We start from the raw sequence: 20,244 nt of genomic DNA on the forward strand, positions 1-20,244 counted from the left end.
ATCAGTGCTGCAGCCCCAAAAAACCACTAAACCCTTGCAATGAAAGTTCAATCATCAACAGAAATTCTCTACTTATTTCGGAATTCTGCAAAAAAAAGGAGATTTTTTGGCCTCACATTGTTACAGATTAATGGCTTTCAGGCGTAGCATGACTGCGCGCGCCAGTTTTCTGTATCACCAGCAACGAGTCGCCGTTCCATTCTCGCATATCGATCGCAACAACGGCGACCGCGAAAATCTGCCCCGTCATAACGCTATTTACAATGGCACTGATATTCTGCACCCGTTTGTTGCCGGACCAAATTTAGGGAGTTTTTATGGATCGAGGAATCCATTCCGAGATCGGAGATTTGCGATTCCTGCTACTGTGAGAAAAATGTCGACAGCGCCGGGTGTGTTGGGAGAGACGGCTGCACAGGTAGCTCCGGTGGCGGACTCGTCCTCGCCGATGGCTGCAATACAATACATGATTGATTATGTACACACTTTTACAGGGTTGAATTGGTGAGAATTATTTATTTAATTTTGATTATGGATTGAAATGAAAATCTGGCTGTGTTTAGGTGGACATCCATTGTTGTGACCACTGTTTTGTTCCGTACGCTTATACTTCCTTTCACAATACATCACACTAAATCTGCGTCAAAATTCACTGTAAGTTCTTCTATCATTTTCCATTCTGTCTTCTAATTGCTACACTTGATTAAGAGTCACATGACAACTTTAGCTAATTACATTCTTTTCATCAAATTGTTCAATTTTCTTCTATCATGTACATTCAAAGATCTACAACACAGAGAATTATTTCTCTACAATACAGCGTTTCCTCCCCTTCTCAAAAACATTGAGGGTTAGATATGCTAAATAGTAAAAAGTGAAGTGATGTATTGTAATGCAACTGTCTTCTGATAAGCCACCTTTCGTTTTTCTGTTTCTTCTTTGTGAAATCCAAATCCCTATGATATCATCATATTTAACTCCGGTTGCTATGTGAATAATGCTTGGCCTGCTGCTTTTTTCTGATGCCATAGTCATATCTTATGATGCAGCTTATAAGGCCACAGCTGGAAGAGATTGTGAAACAAGTGAAGAGTAAGGTAAGTGCATCAAACTATTATCGGCTGTTGTGAATTTCTTATTTATTGCTTGATTGTGTTTGTGTGTCAAAAGGCGATATCCACTTGAGGAGCATTATGCAACAGAAACCCGTTTTTGTTGCATTTCTACTTGATTGTATTGCTTTAGAAACTTGATGAATGTTCATTGGTTTTTTTCCAGGGTATGACTCCTGCTGCTGTACATGAAGGCCGGGTGCAAAAGTCAAAACTATATGATACGTATGTAGCCTTTCTTTTTCCTAATTAAAAATTTAACATTTTACTTTTTTATTTATTTACGTTTTCTATTGGGTGGTTAAGTGGTCCAACTTTTCGACATAGTTATAAGACAGACAGCTTTGCAATTTTTGTAAGTCTTGATTGCACTTATTTCCACCTTCACATAAAAAATGGACACAAATACCTCATATAGTTACATTAGGCAATATACACAGATGAGATCCGCCTCTAGTTTTACTCTACTTGCATGCAATATGTCTGCAGAGATGTCGGTATTATAGCATGCCATCCTATTTCTTGTTTTTATGATAAATCTTTTAGAAGCATTTAGAAGTTTTCAGTACAAAAATGTGCCAATGAACTAAGAAGCACATTAAAGGAACTCCTAGTCCACTACTAAATTAAACCCAGGCGCATCTATACTTGCACCTTTTCCCTTCTGGCATGAAGTTCAGGCATAACAGATTCAGCCTTCAACAATGGCCGTTGTACCTATGTCCATCCATATAACTTATAAAGTGCCACCCCTTTTGCATAGTTTTACTGGTTTAAATTATTAGTGAGCTCAATAAGCTTTAATGCCCTTGGTTGATATGGTCATCACTCATCAGAGGTTTTGGATTGGGATGCCTCTTCATTTCCTGGTGCAAATTGTCTGGATGCCTGATTTATATTTCTAGAGCTTGCCCTTCCACATCAGTTGGACCACAATAACTGAGGTTGGGATTGAAGCTTGAACCTGCTGATACAGATAATCACGAATGTGGCAACAATAGGCGAGATGTGAGAGGATATAGTCGAAGTTGTTTCCTGGTTTTCTTTAGCTCTTTACTTTTGGTTGGAGCCTTGTAGTCATGCATGTCTTTGTTAGTTTAGTTTTGTTGGGAGTCTTTAATTTTCGTATCTCTAATATTTGTTTTGGTTAATTGTATGGGCTATTTAAGTCCCCCGAGGTTTGACTGGGGAGAGGGTCTGGAATTTTAGTTTGTATTAGCACTTGGCGACGGCCTCTCATAAGAGGAGTCTATAAATTAGTATAGGGTGCAGCGGTATAGATGAATAAAGAATAAAGATTCTCCATGGTTTGATGCATTAATGACTAAAATAAAATAAAATAAGTACACATTAATGACGCCTATGGTGTCAACCAGTTGGATATGAAGAAAGAGAGATATTGGGAGGACCAACTTTATAATAGGTTACTAAGGTATAAATGAGTTTAGTGTCTCCATGGTCTGAAACAATGACGGTGAGGGTGACAGACAGAGATTGGGAGGATTAACTATAGCGGAGGGTTTGGGGTACTCCATAATCTATTACAGCACCCCCTCCGGGCTGTGCCCTGCACCTTGCTCACCCCAGCCACCTTAGGGCGATTCCATCCGTTCCTCAATGATCCCCAGGTGTCCCCCTAACAACAATGCTTGCTGATGGTGAACACTCACGGTAACTATCCTCACCTTGACGGCCTTGAACAGACGGTCGCAACAGAAAAGAACAATATAACAGAAATATGCTCCACCATGGTAGAGTTTATTCGCTAGGCAGTCGTCTGATTTTCCGGCTAGATTCGGCGTCTAAACTCAAAGACCGCCCAAAAATGCATATACCATATACCATCGACACCAACTTCGCATCCTCATCTCCTGCCTTGGTGCCACCGCACATCTGCATACAACACCTCCCTAGTTTACGCACCCGGACTTTGGGGCTGTGCAATAGGCTTTGCCCCTCCATCGATTGATGGCACAAATGCGCTAGCTTGGTTGGCTTGGGCGACCCAGCTGCTCATACAACAATGCCCCCTGCTCGATCAACATGTTCCTTTCTCTCTGTCACCCTTTATGGACCTTCTTATTTTGTGTTCAGCTGCTCCTTCGGCGCGATCCATCAATATCTTGGAATAGTTATTGAAGGAGTTACTGGCTCGTTTTGGTGAGAACCAGGAAATCGATGATTACGAGGCACTACACATGACTCGACAAGAGGGTCATTATTGTTGTACTTTGACACTTTCAAAGCTCGTATGCCCAACATTCGCTTGCAACATAAGGATCCGGGCATCACGAGTTATCTAATACCGTTCGAATGTTCAAGTGGATTGATTGCTTGTTTTAACCATGTTCCAGCGGCAATCGCATGTCTTCCAGAGACAATCCAGCCCCATTGTATCACCCAATGTTATCAAATAGCGGATATGGCGGCGCCATGGCGCTATGACATGGCGTTCGGTGGTGGAAACGCCATAGCACCATGTCGCTGCCATAGCACCGCCATATCCGACATAAGACAACATTGCGTGTGTACTGCATTTAGGAATGGGGCATTATGCAAGAAACATGGAGGTTGGAGTTGTATTTTATGCTTTATTAATTGTTTAAAGTGTTTTAGATGATATATTTTTAATATTTTTTATTTTTTGAATTATAAATAAATATATATGTATTATTTTATTTATTTAATTATTGACCGCCATATCCGCCATGCTAATACGCCATATCCCCGGGCGGTTTTTAGGCAAACCGCCATAAGCCGCCATACGAGATTGATAACATTGGTATCACCATGTCTTCCAGTGACAATCGCATATTAGTTTGTGTATTTCTAGTCTTTAATCTGTGTATTTCTATAATTTTATTTGTTAGGAGTTTTGGCTATTTAATTCCCCCGAGGTTTGACAGAGAAGAGGGTCTGGAATTTTAGTTTGTATTGGCACTTGGTCATGGCCTAGCAAACACCTTGCCACATTCAATCAGTGGTCTTTTCAGTCGCTGCTCTAAACACCTACCAGTCCTTCCCATAATTTGTATCTGCCTCATCATTGTAATCTTTACCCCATTGATTGACTGGTAGGATAAGCAGAGCCAAATATTCTCCACCATGCTATACCAACAAAGCGTAAAAATATACTTGATTGGCTCGTGTGCTTATCAAATGATCTCTGCACACGCATCAGTTGTCATCTTACTGAATTAAAATATTTTTTGTTGCGATAGTGATAATCATTGTCACTAGTTGTACTTTTTGTTAAAACACTCTTATTAAGAACACGCCATTTACAGAGATGGTTGTTGCATCTTGCTGTTACAGATATGGTGTCACACCGTTCACCCCTTTAAAGGGAATTCTAGTTGGTGGACCCGTCTTTTTCTGTTTCTGCTTCGCAGTAAGATCACATTTCCTTTAAGTCTTCTCGATGATTCCTTCGGCTCCCAGTAGATTTGTGTTTATCCCTTAAAGTTTTCCACTTTTGAACTATTTGACACTCTTGGCTCATCACTTCATGTTCAGATCAACAATATGGCACAAAATGTTCAATCTTTCAAGGAGGGAGGAGCATTCTGGTTTACTGATTTGACTACTCCGGATGCAATGTATATTTTGCCAGTTTTGACGGCGTTGACATTTTGCAAAACAGTGGAGGTCAGCTACTTGGAACTGTGTCATCGATTGCTTGATATCTATCAGTACATGTTATACTCTTGTAGGCTATGAAACAAAATGTCCAAATAATTTTACCTGATAATATGAAGTGATATTAATTTCTGTTTTTATCTGTTGCTGCATCGGTGTTTTGTTAGTATGCTTTCTTATCATGATTGAAGCACCATCTATCTAGGGCACGGTTATACTATTGGAATTCCGAAAGTTGTGTTGTTAAGGGGTTAGAATTTACTTGCAACTGAATAATTCACGTGTAATAAATTGAATATTTCATTATTTGACGTGTAAATTGTTTTGTATAAATACTATTCTCACTTAATCAAGATCATGCATGAATTACAAATTTACAACTAAGAAATTCAAGGCAAAACACATCTGGAGGTCCTTGTACTAATACTTTTTATTTCATTAAGTCATTCTACAAATTTTTCATTAGATCCTTGTACTAATGCATTTTGTTTCATTTCCGTCTCCAACCATTTACACCAAACTCAATCCCATTTTTGAGTATATGTCACATCGAAAAGTAGTTTTGCTCCCACCATTTAACATCAAACTTAAATTTTATATCATTTTTTAGTATGTGTCCTAAATTTTTGCAGGAGCTACAATAAACACTCATATTTGGTGTTGTTCCGTTGAAAAATGCAAAATGGGTTTGAGTTTGCAGCATGATTGGGGAAGTATGCATGGTTGGGGAAGTTTCTAAATCAAAAATGAGATTTGGTATATGGTTGGTGATGGCCAACTCATTTGACATTTCATTAGGTCCTTATACTAATGTATTTTGATTTAAGAGGTTCTTTGGTTGAATATTTATTTAACGGACTTCATAAGTTAATTAACTTTTCTTGTGTTAATTATATTTATTCATTTTTCATTTTTCTCTTATTTATTTTGAAATTAATTTAGCTGCAATATCGGCTCAAGAATCATTGGGAAAATGATAAAATTTATAAATTAACAACGGGCAATATCAATAAACTTTTTCATTTCCCCAATGATTATTGAGTTGATACAGCGACTGAATTAATTTGAAAATAAATATGAAAAAAAGAAAAATAAATAAATTTAATCAACACAATAAAATGTAATTAAATTATATAGTCCATTAAATAAAGATTCAACCAAATTAAAAATAAAAGTATAAAAACCTCTTAAATCAAATGCATTAATATAAGAACATAATGAAACAAATAATTTTTTAAAAGAATCTAATGAAACAAAATCTTTGGTATGGAAGCACCTAATGAAACAAAATGTATTAGTACAAGGATCTGTAGATGTGTTCTTTGCCAAATTCTATGGTATGTTAGTGTCTTAGGTGGTTGAAAGTTATTAATTGATGAATGATAATAATATAGGTATTAGTCTGCTGTAGATATTATAGAAGTATACTGATGTTCTTGACCAGATAATAGTACTTATCCACATCCTTTTTTAGCACAACGCTCAACAAGGTTTGGAAGGCGATCCAACTGCCAAGGACAGCTCTAGAGTCATTGCAGTATTATCGATCCCTATCATTGCTCAGTTCCCGAAGGTATGTGTTATTTATTGCCTTGTACTTCTGCCGAAATTCAGTTTCCAAGTCAATGGAAAAATAAAGAAATTGCTCTCCATGTACTGCAATGCAACTGTTCATACCCGGGATGATCATTTTTGGTATATACCGTTGTTATCTAATCGTCTCCACGGCCTGAAAAGAAATGTGAATCAATGCCTCTTAATAACTGCCATGTTTTTACCGCTTTAACACTTGCGTACTTGCTCTCTTTCTCTCTTCATCTTCAGGCTATGTTTTGTTACTGGATTACATCAAACCTGTATACCATCGCTTATGAATTGGGTGAGCCTTGTAATTGCATAATTGAGTAGTGTTCAATTTTCCAGTTTTAAAATAAACTTCTGTAAAATTCTTATGATTTTTCGAATGCTCCACGACTTTGCAGTGATAAAGAAGCCTAAGGTGAAGCTGATATTGGGAATACCGGATCTTCCACCACCATCGACTAATCAGGAACCTTCCCCCTCGTTTTCTGAATTGTTAAATTATGTAGTTCAGCAGCTGCAGCTAATAGGTCTTTTTCCTCCAACACCAGAGCAGTCTCGATCACCACCGCCAGAGCAGTCTTTATCACCACCTCCTGCTAATGAATCGTCGAAGCCAGTAAATCGAAAATTGAATTCAGTGCCATCATCGGCACTCAGCCAGCGGATTAAGAACTTAGATAAAGAGGTCAAGGGAAGGAAGAAAGGGAACAAAAGGTCTTTCGGATGATGGAAAATTAGTAGAATTAGATGACTAAACAAATAAAGTTATTTAGAGCATGCAAATTTGATATCGCTCTTAGTAGTTCATTAGATTAGTCGAAACTTAGCAGAGTTTTTGAACTTCTCTCTAGATGAGTTAGGAAATGAAATTGAACGTTTTGGCATCGTCTGATAGATGACTTAACTTCTTCTGTTTACAAAACAGCATTATATAAATCTCATTTCGGAAAATAAAATTTTCATGTTCGGTGGGATTATTTATCTTAATTTTTGGTTAAAATCTCTTAAGTTACTTATAAGACCTTTTAAGGATTAAGTGGCTCATTTCTAAAATGATATCAAAGTGGGCAAATTTTATCTCCATTTTTAATATTTTTATATTTGTAAATTTAAGAACCCAGAACCCACAATTAATATACAGATTGTATAACTATGACGTTTGGTAAAAATTTGTTCAAACTCAATATTATTTTTTTCAATTTTCCCTAAATGAATTATTTTCAAAATAATACTAGAATCATTTAAAATAAGGTCTCGAGAGTATAGTATTACCTACTAAGAAAGCTGCATGTAATCATAATCTTTCTCTCTTTTATCTAGCTCTAGGTAAACACGTGCGAGAGCGAGAGTCTTTGGTTCACACATGTACAAATGGAAAAATATGAGCATCCACGATGGTTTTAGGCTAGCCACAACTCCTTCTGCCACATCATCAGCACTAAAAACTCCTCCTACCACATCATCAGGACAAACAACTGGACAAGCAATAGGCTAGCCACAATAAACAAAATTATAAAAAACAAATAATTAACAATCACACAAAATACGGAATTAAATTTACAACACAGATATGAGAAAATTCAATAATAATAGTAAAAATAAAAAAACTACATTAATTAAAAAAATTACATTAATATAAAAAATTAAATTAATTTAAAAAAAACCCCTCTTCCACACACGAGCCCCCGCCTCCGCCTCACTCCTCGTGGCCGTCGCCGTCGTCGCCTCCGCTATCCAGGACCCCCACCTCTGCGGCATCTGAGCCCGCGTCTGAGCCCCCAACCTTGCCGCGGCGGCATCCAAATCGACCCGCATACTCTCGAGCATTGAGTGAAGAAACCTCTTCTCCACGGGGTCAGTTGCCGCCCTCAATTCAGCTAAGATCTTGTGCATCTGAGCCCGCGTTTGTTGACGCGCGAAGAAGGCGAGCTCGGTTGGCAACGAGCCAACAGGGGGGGATGCCGACTGGACCTCATGGGACCCTGGGCGACCCCCCTCACAACCCGTTGCGCCCTCCTTTGCCCAACCGGGCGAGTGCGGCGAGTAAACGATGGAGGGGACGGGAACTCCTGAACATCCTCGGGGCGGTCGTGGGAACCGCCGCTGCTGCCGCTGTAATCACCGGCATAGTTCAGTCACTGCTTCTTCGGCCAGCCAACATCGACACCTGCCCGAAACTTCTCGGAGTCCATCAGGACCTCATAGCAGTTCCAGTAGGTGAACTCCTTATAAAGCCCGGGCACGGGGAAGGCTTTCTCCGCTATCCTCCTGCAGTCCTCGTCAGTTTGGCCACTGGTCTACATGCGGAGGGCGTTGGTGTACAAGCCCGAAAATCGGGAGACCGCAGCCCTGATTCGGTCCCACCCCTTCCGGCACTCCTCCCCGCTGTGTGGCCTCCCCTCCGGGCAAAATGCCTTATAGGCTGCTGATATTTTAGCCCACAAGTTGACGATCCTCTGATTGTTCGAATGGAGGGGATCATCGCAAACACTCACCCAAGCCTTGGACAGCGCGACGTTCTCCGCATCCGACCACCGTGCCGGGCTGTCGTCATCAGCCGGCTACGGCGACTCGCCGACCACCCTTTTGCCTTTCCCCTTCCCTTCTTCTTCTTTGGTGCACCCCTGTTAGAGTTTGTATACTATAAATCACCTTTCGAGTGATTGAATACTGTAAAACTCTATAAGCTATTTTCCAATAAATAAAACATACTCCCTCCGTCCCGTGCTACTCGCACGTTTGCTTTTCGGCTCGTCACAAAGTCCTTACACTATTTATAATTTAAGTTAGAATTAATGCATTTAATTAATATGTTAGTTTAAGTTAAGAGCTCTTTTATTAAGTGATGTCTCATTACACTTAAAATTCTTTTTTAATTACACAAAAAAATCAATCTCAAATTTACGGCCTAAAATAGAAAGTGCGAGTAGCATGGGACGGAGGGAGTATTATTTTTATCATAATGTTGTTATGTTTTACATTTAATGGTTGTTTATTGCATATTTAAATGTATAAAAATGTAATAAAGTCTAAGTCTTTGTTCTAGTAGACCGGTTGTGGGCGTCGTCCAATTTAAGGTAACACGGTCATTTCTGAACAAAGAAACCCAGATAGGCCTAGACTACCTATCGTGAAAGGTTGCAATGTCAGTCCGATTATTTCTAAGCCTTATTGAAATAAGATGACGTTGGTGTGATATAGCACTGAATGGATCTAACAGCAAGACATGTCTTTATGCTATCTACTGAAAGACGAGGTCTTGATAATTAATTTCTTAATCAATGTACGTTAGCATTGAGCATACGATATTGAGTATCTACTACTTTGACTTACCAAAGGTGCAGGTTTTTCGTCACCCAACGATCCAGGTATATTGGGTAGTGGTGATCGTTATCTAGCGGTGCTAGGATTGCTATTACGTTGAATCGTGCGCGAGGAGAGTCTCGTTTGATAACATCCACGAGAGAAGCTCGAAACAAGGTTTTATTATTTTGAACCTAGCTAGTTGGAGTTTAATTACTCTATGAATAATAAATAAGAGCTTCTTGCTGAGTCCACTCTTGGAGATTAAAATATGCTAATTAATTAAGTCCATAGCAGACATTAATTAATTAATGGATGTTTCCATCTTAAGCACGGGAAATAAATTACTTACTTAAAAAGGAAACCCGGAATACTCGTAATTTCGGATTTGGAGAGGCAGTGCAATATTACTTCTGTAGTGGCTGCTTGTAATATTCCAATATAAGTTTATATTAAATTGTGGGTTCAATTTAATTAGTAAAAAGCTAATTGGGTGAGGCCTGATCCAAATTCTTCCTTAGATCCCTGACTGGGCCCAATATGTGACTTAATATAAATAGGAGAATAAAGGAGACAGAAAGGCAGATGAATAATAATTATTACTCAGAATTTTCGTCCCCCTCAGAGAGAGAGAGTTCGAAAATTGCTTCCTCCGTGAGCAGAGTTCTGTCTTCGTTATTCAAGTCCTAGTACGCTGGTGAGATTTGCCCACACAAATATCAGTGTACAGTCCAGGACACCAGTCAGAAGATCCGAGGTCGAGTACTGAAGATCTTCACGTGGAGACGGAGCAAGCCATCATCGATTCTTGATTGAATCAACGAGGTAAATTGGCTAATTCCGTAGTAAGCATGTTTTAGGGATTTAATATGCTAAAGCATGTTTTAATTCAAGTTATGAGCATGATACATGTGATAATTACGCGAATAGAATTTGTCTAAATAATCTGCTAAATAGATCAAATTATGTGATCGGATTTTACGCACGCTTCCGCTGCCAACCCCTTCAGCCCCGACCCCGCCCTTCTCTCTCCGTTTGAACGGGAGTGTCCGCATCCTCGAGATCTATCCCCAACTCCTCTAAGGAGAAAGTCTCACACCCAGTGAACTGCGTCTCCGATGGGGTCAATGTGTACGAAGAAGCAGTCAAAAAATCAAAACTGGGGCGATAGACATTGTCCCCCCCGGCATCCCCTGCATCCCGGGCTGCCACCCCGGCAACATCTGCATCCCGGCTGCCTACCCCGGCATCATCTGCATCCCGGGTTGCATCCCCGGTACCCCTGCCCGCCCTGCATCCCCTGCCATCCCGGCATACTACCCTCGGCTGCCATCCCGGGCATCATCTGCTGCCAAGGGTACATGTTATAGTACCCAGCCATCGGACCCCATCCACCTCCCATGGATACCGTGGGAGTTTGAGACCCGCTCGTCACTGGAAACCCCTCGTTGTTGTTCTCTATGTTGCTTTATTGCTCTTATACAGAAATTAAGTGAGAGAGAAAACTCGTTAAAACAAGTGGTGCGAATGAAAATGACGTGCAAATCGCTTATATATAGTGTTTCGAAAATTAAAAAAAAAAGTGCTGGCCGATCGCTCGCCGATTGCCCGCCTACAATGGCGGCCAGCCGATCGGCGTGCGCATCGGCCAGCGCCCGAGAATTTGCGTCCGCTCGCCGATTTTTTCACCGATTTGGCGCTAGCCGTCTCCAATGGTTCGGCGAGCGAACCGGCTAGCGTCGGGAATCGGCTAGCCGGTCCGCTAGCCGCCATTGGAGATGCTCTTAGTAGCCCCCGCGGAATTTAGAAATTCTTCTAAACTTAGCTCTATGGCGTCGGAGAAGACCGCTGCAGTTTCAACTTCTGACTCTAAGCAATTTCATTAAGGACCCACCCGCACTTTGCTCACCATTTTTAAATCTCTCGTTGCAGGAGGCGTTGCCGGTGGAGTGTCAGATCCCTCTCTCTCTCTTCATAAGGGCATCCACAATAAGAATAGCCCAGTCATAGCCTAGCCACAAACTCCTCCTGCCACATCATCAGCACTAAAAATCCTCCTGCCACATCATCAGGACAAGCAAATAGCCCAGCAATAGCCTAACAATAACCTAGCCACATCACTCAAAATTATATAAAACAAATAATTGACAATCACACAAAATACGGAATTAAATTTACGACACAGATACGGGAAAATTCAATAATATTATTAAAATTTTAAAAAGTACATTAATTAAAAAATACACTTCATTAAAATTAAAATAACATTACAACATCCTCAAGAATGAGTTTGTCCCACATCGAAAGTGGAACATAAAACATTCAAGGATGTCCAAGAATGAGTTTGTCCCAAATCGAAACTGGAACATAAAACATTCAAGGATGTCTCTATAAAAGAGAAACAACCCAGAATGAGTTTGTCCCACATCGAAAGTGGAACATAAAAGAGAAACATTCAAGGATGTCTCTATAAAGGATGTCTCTAAAAAAGAGAAACAACCAAGAATGAGTTTGTCCCACATCGAAAGTGGAACATAAAACATTCAAGGATGTCTATATAAAAGAGAAACAACCAAGAATGAGTTTCATAAAAAAACATTAAATAAAAAAAAATTAAAATTTTCACTCGCCGATCGGGAGCCTACAATAGCGGCCAGCCGATCGGCGAGCGCTCGGGAATCGGCATGCGCTCGCCGTTTTTCTCGCTGATTTGGCGCTCGCTGGCTGCAATAGTTCGACGAGCAGACCGACGAGCGCCAAAAATCGGTGAGCCGGTGCGCTCGGCCCTATTGGAGATGCTCTAAAATCACTCGTTTAGTTGTACAGATAAAATGCATGTTTTTTGTTCGTTATACATTTGCGATCGCTAGTAGAGTAGTACATAAAATCCGCAATTAAGTAATGTAGATTTCTGCTACTATTTTTATTTTAGAAATTCTACGGAAATGTGACACTGGACAAGATGCACTGGAGAAAATTTGGGGTTTTGTTCTTGCTATTTGCTAAAGTTCTCAATGGTTAGTTAGAGCATCCACAATGATAATAGTCCAGCCATAGCCTAGCCACAAACTCCTCCTGCCACATCATCAGCACTAAAAACTCTTCCTGCCAAATCATCAGGACAAGCAACTGGACAAGCAATAGGCTAGCCATAGGCTAGCCACAATAAACAAAATTATAAAAATAACAATCACACAAAATACGGAATTCAGCTTACTACACAGATACGTGAAAATGCAATAATTTTATTTAAACTAAAAAAAGGTACATTAAAAAAAAACTAACGCCGTGCAGTCCTCCGCGCCCACAACTCTTCAATTAAATCATTTTGGAGTCGAATATGAGCTTCCACTTGGCACATGTCGGCCTGTGCTTGGAGGCGACTGACTTCATCGTGAGGTACCCCACTTCGTACGTTGGGGGCGGCCACGCCATGGCTTGGACCGGCTTCATTATCGTCGTTGGCCCAACTAGTCAGTTGTACACCTTCATCTTCGACAATCATGTTGTGCATGATAATACAAGCGTACATTATATCAGCAATGCAGTCGACGTGCCACAAACGCGTTGGACCCCTAATTGCCGTCCATCGAGACTGGAGCACACCAAATGGGCGCTCCACGTCCTTGCACGCTGACTCCTGCTGTTCCGCAAAGTAAGCATTCCTCTCATCTGATGTGCATCTGATCGCCTTCACAAAGACGGGCCACCTAGGGTATATCCCATCCGCCAAGTAGTAGCCCATATCATGCTGGTTCCCGTTGGCGATAAAACGGATGGCCGGACCGATGCCGTGACACTGCTCGTTGAAAAGGGGCGACAAGTTGAGGACGTTGAGGTCATTGTTTGACCCGGCTACCCCAAAATATGCATGCCAAATCCACAGCCGGTTATCAGCTACGGCCTCGAGGATCATCGTGCGATTCTTTCCCTTGTAGCCGGTCATGTAGAACCCTTTCCAGGCAGCGGGGCAGTTCTTCCACTCCCAATGCATACAATCTATGCTGCCTAACATACTCGGGAACCCATGCTTCTCCCCGTGCATCTGCATCAGCTCCTGGCAGTCTTCGGGGGTAGGGCTTCGAAGGTACTGTTCACGGAATATTTCAACCACGCCCTAACAGAAATACTTGATACATTCAATGGCGGTCGTCTCACCGATGTGGAGGTACTCGTCCGATATGTCTGCCGCGCCTCCGTAGGCCAACTGCCTGATTGCCGCAGTGCACTTTTGAATTGGTGTGTGGCCGAGTCTGCTAGCCGCATCGTGCCTGAAGCGGAAACACATATATCAACGCTCCAAAGCGTCAACACTACGCATAAACAGGGCCCTGCGCATCCTAAAACGCCGCCTGAAAAGGTTGGCGTTAAACCGCGGCTCCGGTGCGAAGTAGTCTTCATATAGCTGCTGATGTGCAGCTACGTGATCCCGCTCAATCACTGCTCGGCAGTGGACAACGTGTCGAGGTCGAGGTCGAGGTACCGCCGGCTGCAAGGCCCCTTTGTATCAGCCGGTTTATCTCATGGGACGTATAAGCCTCCAACTCTTCGTTCATTCACCGTTCGTACTCCTCTGTATCCCCACCACTACCACCACTACTACCACCCGCGTTACTCATTTCGCGTTGTTGATCTTGTACAGAAATTAAAATAGAGAGAAAACTCATTAAAACAAGTGGTGCGAATGAAAATGACGTGCAAATCGCGTATATATAGTGTTTCGAAAATTAAATAAAAAAATAAAAAATCGGTTGGCCGATCGGGAGCCTGCAATAGCGGCCAACCGATCGGCGAGCGCCCGGGAATCGGCGTGCGCTTGCCATTTTTCTCGCCAATTTGGCGCTCGCCTGCTGCAATGGTTCGGCGAGCGGACCTGCCAGCGCCGGGAATCGGCTAGCCGGTCCGCTCGCTGCCATTGTGGATGCTCTTAGTTAGTTATGCTGTAAGTTTAGAATGGCTTAAGAAGGTTAAGATTCTAACCCCTTCTTGTTTTGCATTGTTGGTTAAGGACTACATAGTAGAGTATTAATTTGAAAAACAATTTTTATCATAAATATTACTCTAAAAGGAAGGACAACCATGAAAATTGTAAAAGCTAACTCTAGATTGTATGATTTTGATGTTATGTAGTTGTTTTATAGAGGAGATTTTGTGCATTCTGCCGCAGTTCTCTTTGACTAATGATTCAACGCTCCTCATTATGTATCTCCTATTGAAGACTACTTGTAGAGAGGAGAGTTTGTGCATTCTGGCGCACTTCTCTTTGACTAATGATTCAACGGTCCTCATGTCACAGGTCACGCACTGCAGTTGCTCCCCTGGAACGGTTGAAAATCTTGCTTCAGGGTGATACAGAGCTATTATTTAGTTATATCTTTTGATTCACCAAATCCTTCCATATATTTGTTATCTTGGTCAATAAGTTAGGGTATAGTATTTGAGTATTATAAATAGGGATAGATGGTTATTATTTGCATTCATTCAGAAAATCAATAAAATCGTTACGTGTCCAACAACGTGTTGAGAAATTCTCTTTCACTAAGATCTCGCGCTGCCCGACGGAGAGGAATTCCCGCGCACAGCCGGTTCTTTGCTACCGCCGATCCTTCGCTAGGACGCCGGAGAAACGGGATACGACGTAGGGTCGTATCATCTGGTGCTTTCATTGAGAGTGCTCATGAGACGTGTTAACTACAACATCAGAGCCGGCTGGGGCTCTTCACGCCCTGACTCATTCACGAGTGGGGGGCAGCGTCGTCAACAGCCCGTTGATCGTCGCAATTTCGGGGTCCCTCATCGACCGCAGTTAGATGATGGGGATTTGGAAGTTCGTCAATCGGAGGAGATAAATCACGACGACTCGGTGAGTGGTAAGTTGGATCGCTTATTGGATCGTCTCGACATATTTGATGCGTGGAGGGACGAGACCGATCGACGTTTCCAGTATCTGGAGCCGCCGGTGGCGGGCGAGGCAGAACCGCCCTCGTGTTTCGAGGCCGGAGAGGATTGGGGGGATGATGGTTTCAGGTATACACGGTATGGTGACAGAGGGTATAATTCACGGTACCCTGACGGGGGGCTGCGAGACGGCCAGCAGCCGGGTCGGGGTCGCCGCGGAGGCAGGGGCCAACTAGATTCATGTTGGGACCCGCCAGGGTATATGCAGGCCCGTACCCGTGCAGGAGGCTTCGACCAGTCGCAGGAAAGGCCATCAACGTGTTGGGATCCCCCACAGCGTTTCCAGGCCAACATGTCGGGTTATGATCAACCCAAAAGGGTGCACATGGATGCCCCGCGTTTCGATGGGACAAATGCATCAAATTGGATCTCGAGGGTCCAATGTTACTTCAATCATTTGATGTTGCCCGATGCCCAACGATTGCACTACGCGGTCATGTTACTTGATCAACCAGTGGCGGATTGGGTATTCAATTATTTTGCGAATAACGATTTCGTGACGTGGCAGGATTTCTTGGAGGATGTGCGTGATCGTTTTGATCGTCAAGGCCCTAAACCAGTTATGAAGGAGAGGCTAAAGTTCCCAACGATGCCGCTCACAATGGGGGCTCTAATCTTGATGTTCCAAACGACGAGGCCATAGAAGAGATCGAGAAGACCGACGATATGTCGTTGCAAAGGCTCGTCGGGGTATATGATGAGAAGATTGGCGAAGATGGAAGTGATGAAGGAGAGAAAATGGAGGAGGAAGAGAGTGAGAATAAGAGGGAAAATTTGAAGAAGGGATCGAGAAATGATAAAAAAGGTGAGGCTATGGAGTTGGAATCGCCGAGGAGTGAGAGGCCAACAAGGGAGAGGAAAACGGTGGAGAGATTCGTCGTGGGGGAGAGTCCCAGGGCCTCGGCTACCAAGACTCTGTCAATTGAAAAGGGTAAAGGCACACAGCTTAAGGACATCCCAACTGTGGCATTCAAGTTGCCTAAGAGGAAAACTGATGAGACCCTACAGCTTCTCCACACTGTTCTTGTTGGGAAGAAATCTAAGGTTCACACCCTTAAGAAAAATATAGGCCTCTTTTCTGGTTTTGTATGGGTTGAGAATGAGGAAAAGCAGAGGACAAAAGTCAACGAGAAATTGGAAAAATGTGTTAGAGGAAAGTTGCTGGATTTATGTGATGTTCTTAACATCACTGTGAACAAAACCTCTACAAAGAAGGAAGAACTTACAACAGTGTTGGTGGACTTCTTGGAATCTCCACATGCTACAACAGATAGCTTGCTTGCTGACAAGGAGAAGAAGGGTAAGAAGCGGAAGAGTAGGGGATCAACAAGCAAAAGTCCCAGTTCTTCTAATGCGACTGTTGGACAATCAAAAAAGAAACAAAAGTTGGATTCTACATCTGGGAAGAAGTCAAAGCCTTCTATGGAAGAAGAGCAAGACAGTGATGATGATAAAAGTAAATCTTCACAACTTGAAGATGATCATGATGATGACAACGTAGTTGGTGAAGCAGAAGGTGAACAGGAAGAGCATCACTCGGATGAAGGTACGGATGATGATGAAGATGAACCTGAGACGTATATGGTTGTCGGGAAAAGTTCCTCTAAGAAAAGTGCAAAGAAAGATACTGAGAAGACTGCGCTGAGTGTTCTTGGAGGTGATAAAGGAGGACATTCAACTGTTCGATATGTGTTTGATCCCGGAGGAGACGCCTCGCTAAAGCTTTTGCTTTCAACTCTCGTCGTTGGTTTGTGGTTCCCACCTTGAGGACAAAGTGGATTTTAACCGTGGGGGAGTTGATACGAAGCTATTATTTAGTTATATCTTTTGATTCACCAAATCCTTCCATATATTTGTTATCTTGGTCAATAAGTTAGGGTATAGTATTTGAGTATTATAAATAGGGATAGATGGTTATTATTTGCATTCATTCAGAAAATCAATAAAATCGTTACGTGTCCAACAACGTGTTGAGAAATTCTCTTTCACTAAGATCTCGCGCTGCCCGACGGAGAGGAATTCCCGCGCACAGCCGGTTCTTTGCTACCGCCGATCCTTCGCTAGGACGCCGGAGAAACGGGGCATTATTTGAAGTTTCTTGGCAAGCTTCATTTCCTTTACCTGTGCCATAGTTTCAATAGGTGCTTGGTGCTTTTGTACATTATAGTAATTTTTGTTGCTTTTCCAACCTCCCCTATCGTTCTAACTGTTAAATTAAAGTTTGGAGAGGTTACCTGGTTTGGAAGTGCATCCAACCATTTCAGGTTTGTGAAAATTTGGACATTGTTTCAGAAAGACCTGTCCTAGACTGGTCAACAACATGTTGCTTAATCAATTTGAATACATTACTTGTACTTTTGATAGCGAATATGTTGGTGATTGACCCATTTTTCTTTTTCATTCTAAGACTGGATGCAAACAAAGTAATTTTTGTTATTAGGAATTAGGATGCTTGATGCTTTTTGATAAAAACAATTGCACTACTCCACATCTATCTGAATTTGTATTTAAAACTTTTTCCATCAGTCAACCTTGTCATATATTCACTTCCTGTTACTAATAATTTCGATATTCATACTCATTAAAATCACAGGTTCAAAATCCACACAATATGAAATATAATGGCACAATTCAGGGATTGAAATACATATGGAGAACAGAGGGTTTCAGAGGGTTGTACAAAGGAAATGGCACTAATTGTGCACGTATTATTCCAAACTCAGCTGTCTAGTTCTTCAACTATGAGGAAGCATCAAGGTAGGATAAAGTCATCAAATCTATTGTTTTTCTTTTGACTACAAAAATAAATGTTTCCAACTATTGTTTGGAATTGTATGGTATTCCAGACATGTCCTAAATAACATGCCTCTCTCGGTTCTAACTTTACTCTCTACACAGACGGATATTATGGCTATATCGTCAGCAAACCGGGCATGGTAAAATTGGTTCACCATCTTTTTCTCTTCTTATTGAATATTTAGAGAGCGTAGGAAACTATTCAATTCCATGTGTTGCAGAGGATGCTCAGCTCACTCCACTTCTACGTCTTGGAGCTGGAGCATGTGCTGGAATTATTGCCATGTCAGCAACTTACCCCATGGACATGGTACGAGGTCGGCTTACTGTCCAGGTATTGCTAATAAATATAGCTTCCTAGTTCCTACTGATTATATTCGATTTTATTATAGTCTCAATGTAATATATCAAGGTTCTCAGCAATAATTTTTAGCCTCAGCTCTTCAACTCATCTTTTTAGACAGACAAATCACACTACCGGGGAATCTTTCATATTCTTAAAACAATTTCCATGGAAGAAGGACCTCGTGCATTGTATAAAGGGTGGCTTCCTTCTGTTATAGGAGTGGTATGTAGTGATTTCAAGTCATTATACCAAAATCATTAAGCATTAGTTTTCTTTGAGATTTTCGCAAAAACCTCATACATGTTTCATCATTTTCTCAGGTACCCTATGTAGGTCTCAACTTTGCTGTATATGAATCCCTGAAAGATTGGTTGATAAAAAACAAACCATATGGACTAGTAGACGACTCAGAGTTAAGTGTGACCACAAAGCTCGCATGTGGTGCTGCTGCTGGAACTGTTGGACAGACAGTTGCCTACCCTCTTGATGTTATCCGCCGAAGAATGCAGATGGGGGGATGGAAAGATGCCGCCTCTGTAGTCGCCGGGGATGGGACAACAAGAGCACCACTTGAATATGCAGGAATGGTAGATGCATTTAGGAAAACAGTTTGGCATGAGGGATTTGGGGCGCTGTACAAAGGCTTTGGCCCAAATTCTGTCAAGGTCAGTCCTGTCATGCAGGAATATTCTACTACGTTCACTACTTAGCATATCTTAGGGCTCTCTACCTTTTTATCGCATGTGTTTTCTAAGGTGGAAAAATTTTCTCACACACTTAAAACATGGGAAGATATAATCATGTTAATACCACATGATAATATTATCATGAATTGGAGTGAGAATGAGGGAAATGGGATGCTCGGAAGACTAGTCACACGTCAGAACATGTGAAACGTGTAGGGAAGTGGCGAAAATATATGTTTTTCATCCTAACGCAGAAAGGTAAGGACGAATAACACATTAGCACACAGTAAAAGAATAAGACCCGCTTAAAACATGAAAAGCCTCAACAAGAGAGCAGCTACATAATTATGTTTGTTTTCTCAAACACCAAAATGCGTATCCCATTTTACTTGTGCAGTTTTGTGAGTGTTTGGGAAGACATTAGATCTTGAAATGTATAACGAATCATCTCTCGCTCAGGTGGTCCCTTCCATAGCGATTGCATTTGTGACATATGAGGTGGCTAAGGACATTCCTGGTGCAGAGATGAGAATATCAGATTAAAAGGTGCTACCTTTTTTATTTAACTTCATGTTGGAATATTCTTCACTCATATAGAGCAGATCGATAAATATTGAACCCATTTTTGTATTAAGCGATTATCTGCTTAATTTGTAACTGATAGTGAAATAGGTAGCAAGAATTCACTACCTAGAAACATACACACCACACCCTATCTTGACCTCAAAAAAAATGAAAATTTATGTATATTACTGACAACATCTAGCAAATTTTCCTCAACGCTGACAAAGGAGCAAGGGAAAAAGACTTAAAAGTATAA

The 20,244-nt window shown here is 41.5% G+C and overlaps 1 protein-coding gene and 1 pseudogene across 1 annotated transcript; both read left to right on the forward strand.

Moving 5' to 3' along the window:
• LOC121759164 (mitochondrial inner membrane protein OXA1-like) lies at positions 1–7,297 on the forward strand. Its single transcript, XM_042154669.1, has 9 exons — positions 1–504; positions 564–654; positions 1,050–1,097; positions 1,279–1,337; positions 4,428–4,503; positions 4,629–4,760; positions 6,226–6,324; positions 6,576–6,630; positions 6,734–7,297. Exons 1-9 carry the CDS (start codon positions 131–133, stop codon positions 7,060–7,062), a joined length of 1,263 nt encoding a protein of 420 aa, XP_042010603.1. The 5' UTR covers positions 1–130; the 3' UTR covers positions 7,063–7,297.
• A 190-nt stretch (positions 7,298–7,487) lies between these two features.
• Positions 7,488–20,180, forward strand: LOC121757648 (annotated as a pseudogene).
• Positions 20,181–20,244: the final 64 nt, after the last annotated feature.

Source organism: Salvia splendens, chromosome 12 (assembly GCF_004379255.2).
Source record: "Salvia splendens isolate huo1 chromosome 12, SspV2, whole genome shotgun sequence".
Taxonomy (NCBI): Eukaryota; Viridiplantae; Streptophyta; class Magnoliopsida; order Lamiales; family Lamiaceae; genus Salvia; species Salvia splendens.

What these genes read in the sequence shown, in the direction of transcription:
- LOC121759164 (XM_042154669.1), top strand. Translation starts at nt 131, where the DNA reads ATGGCTTTCAGGCGTAGCATGACTGCGCGCGCCAGTTTTCTGTATCAC. An exon ending in ACTTTTACAGGGTTGAATTG is followed by an intron (nt 505 to 563) that starts GTGAGAATTATT and finishes GGCTGTGTTTAG; the next exon opens with GTGGACATCCATTGTTGTGA. An exon ending in TGAAACAAGTGAAGAGTAAG is followed by an intron (nt 1,098 to 1,278) that starts GTAAGTGCATCA and finishes GTTTTTTTCCAG; the next exon opens with GGTATGACTCCTGCTGCTGT.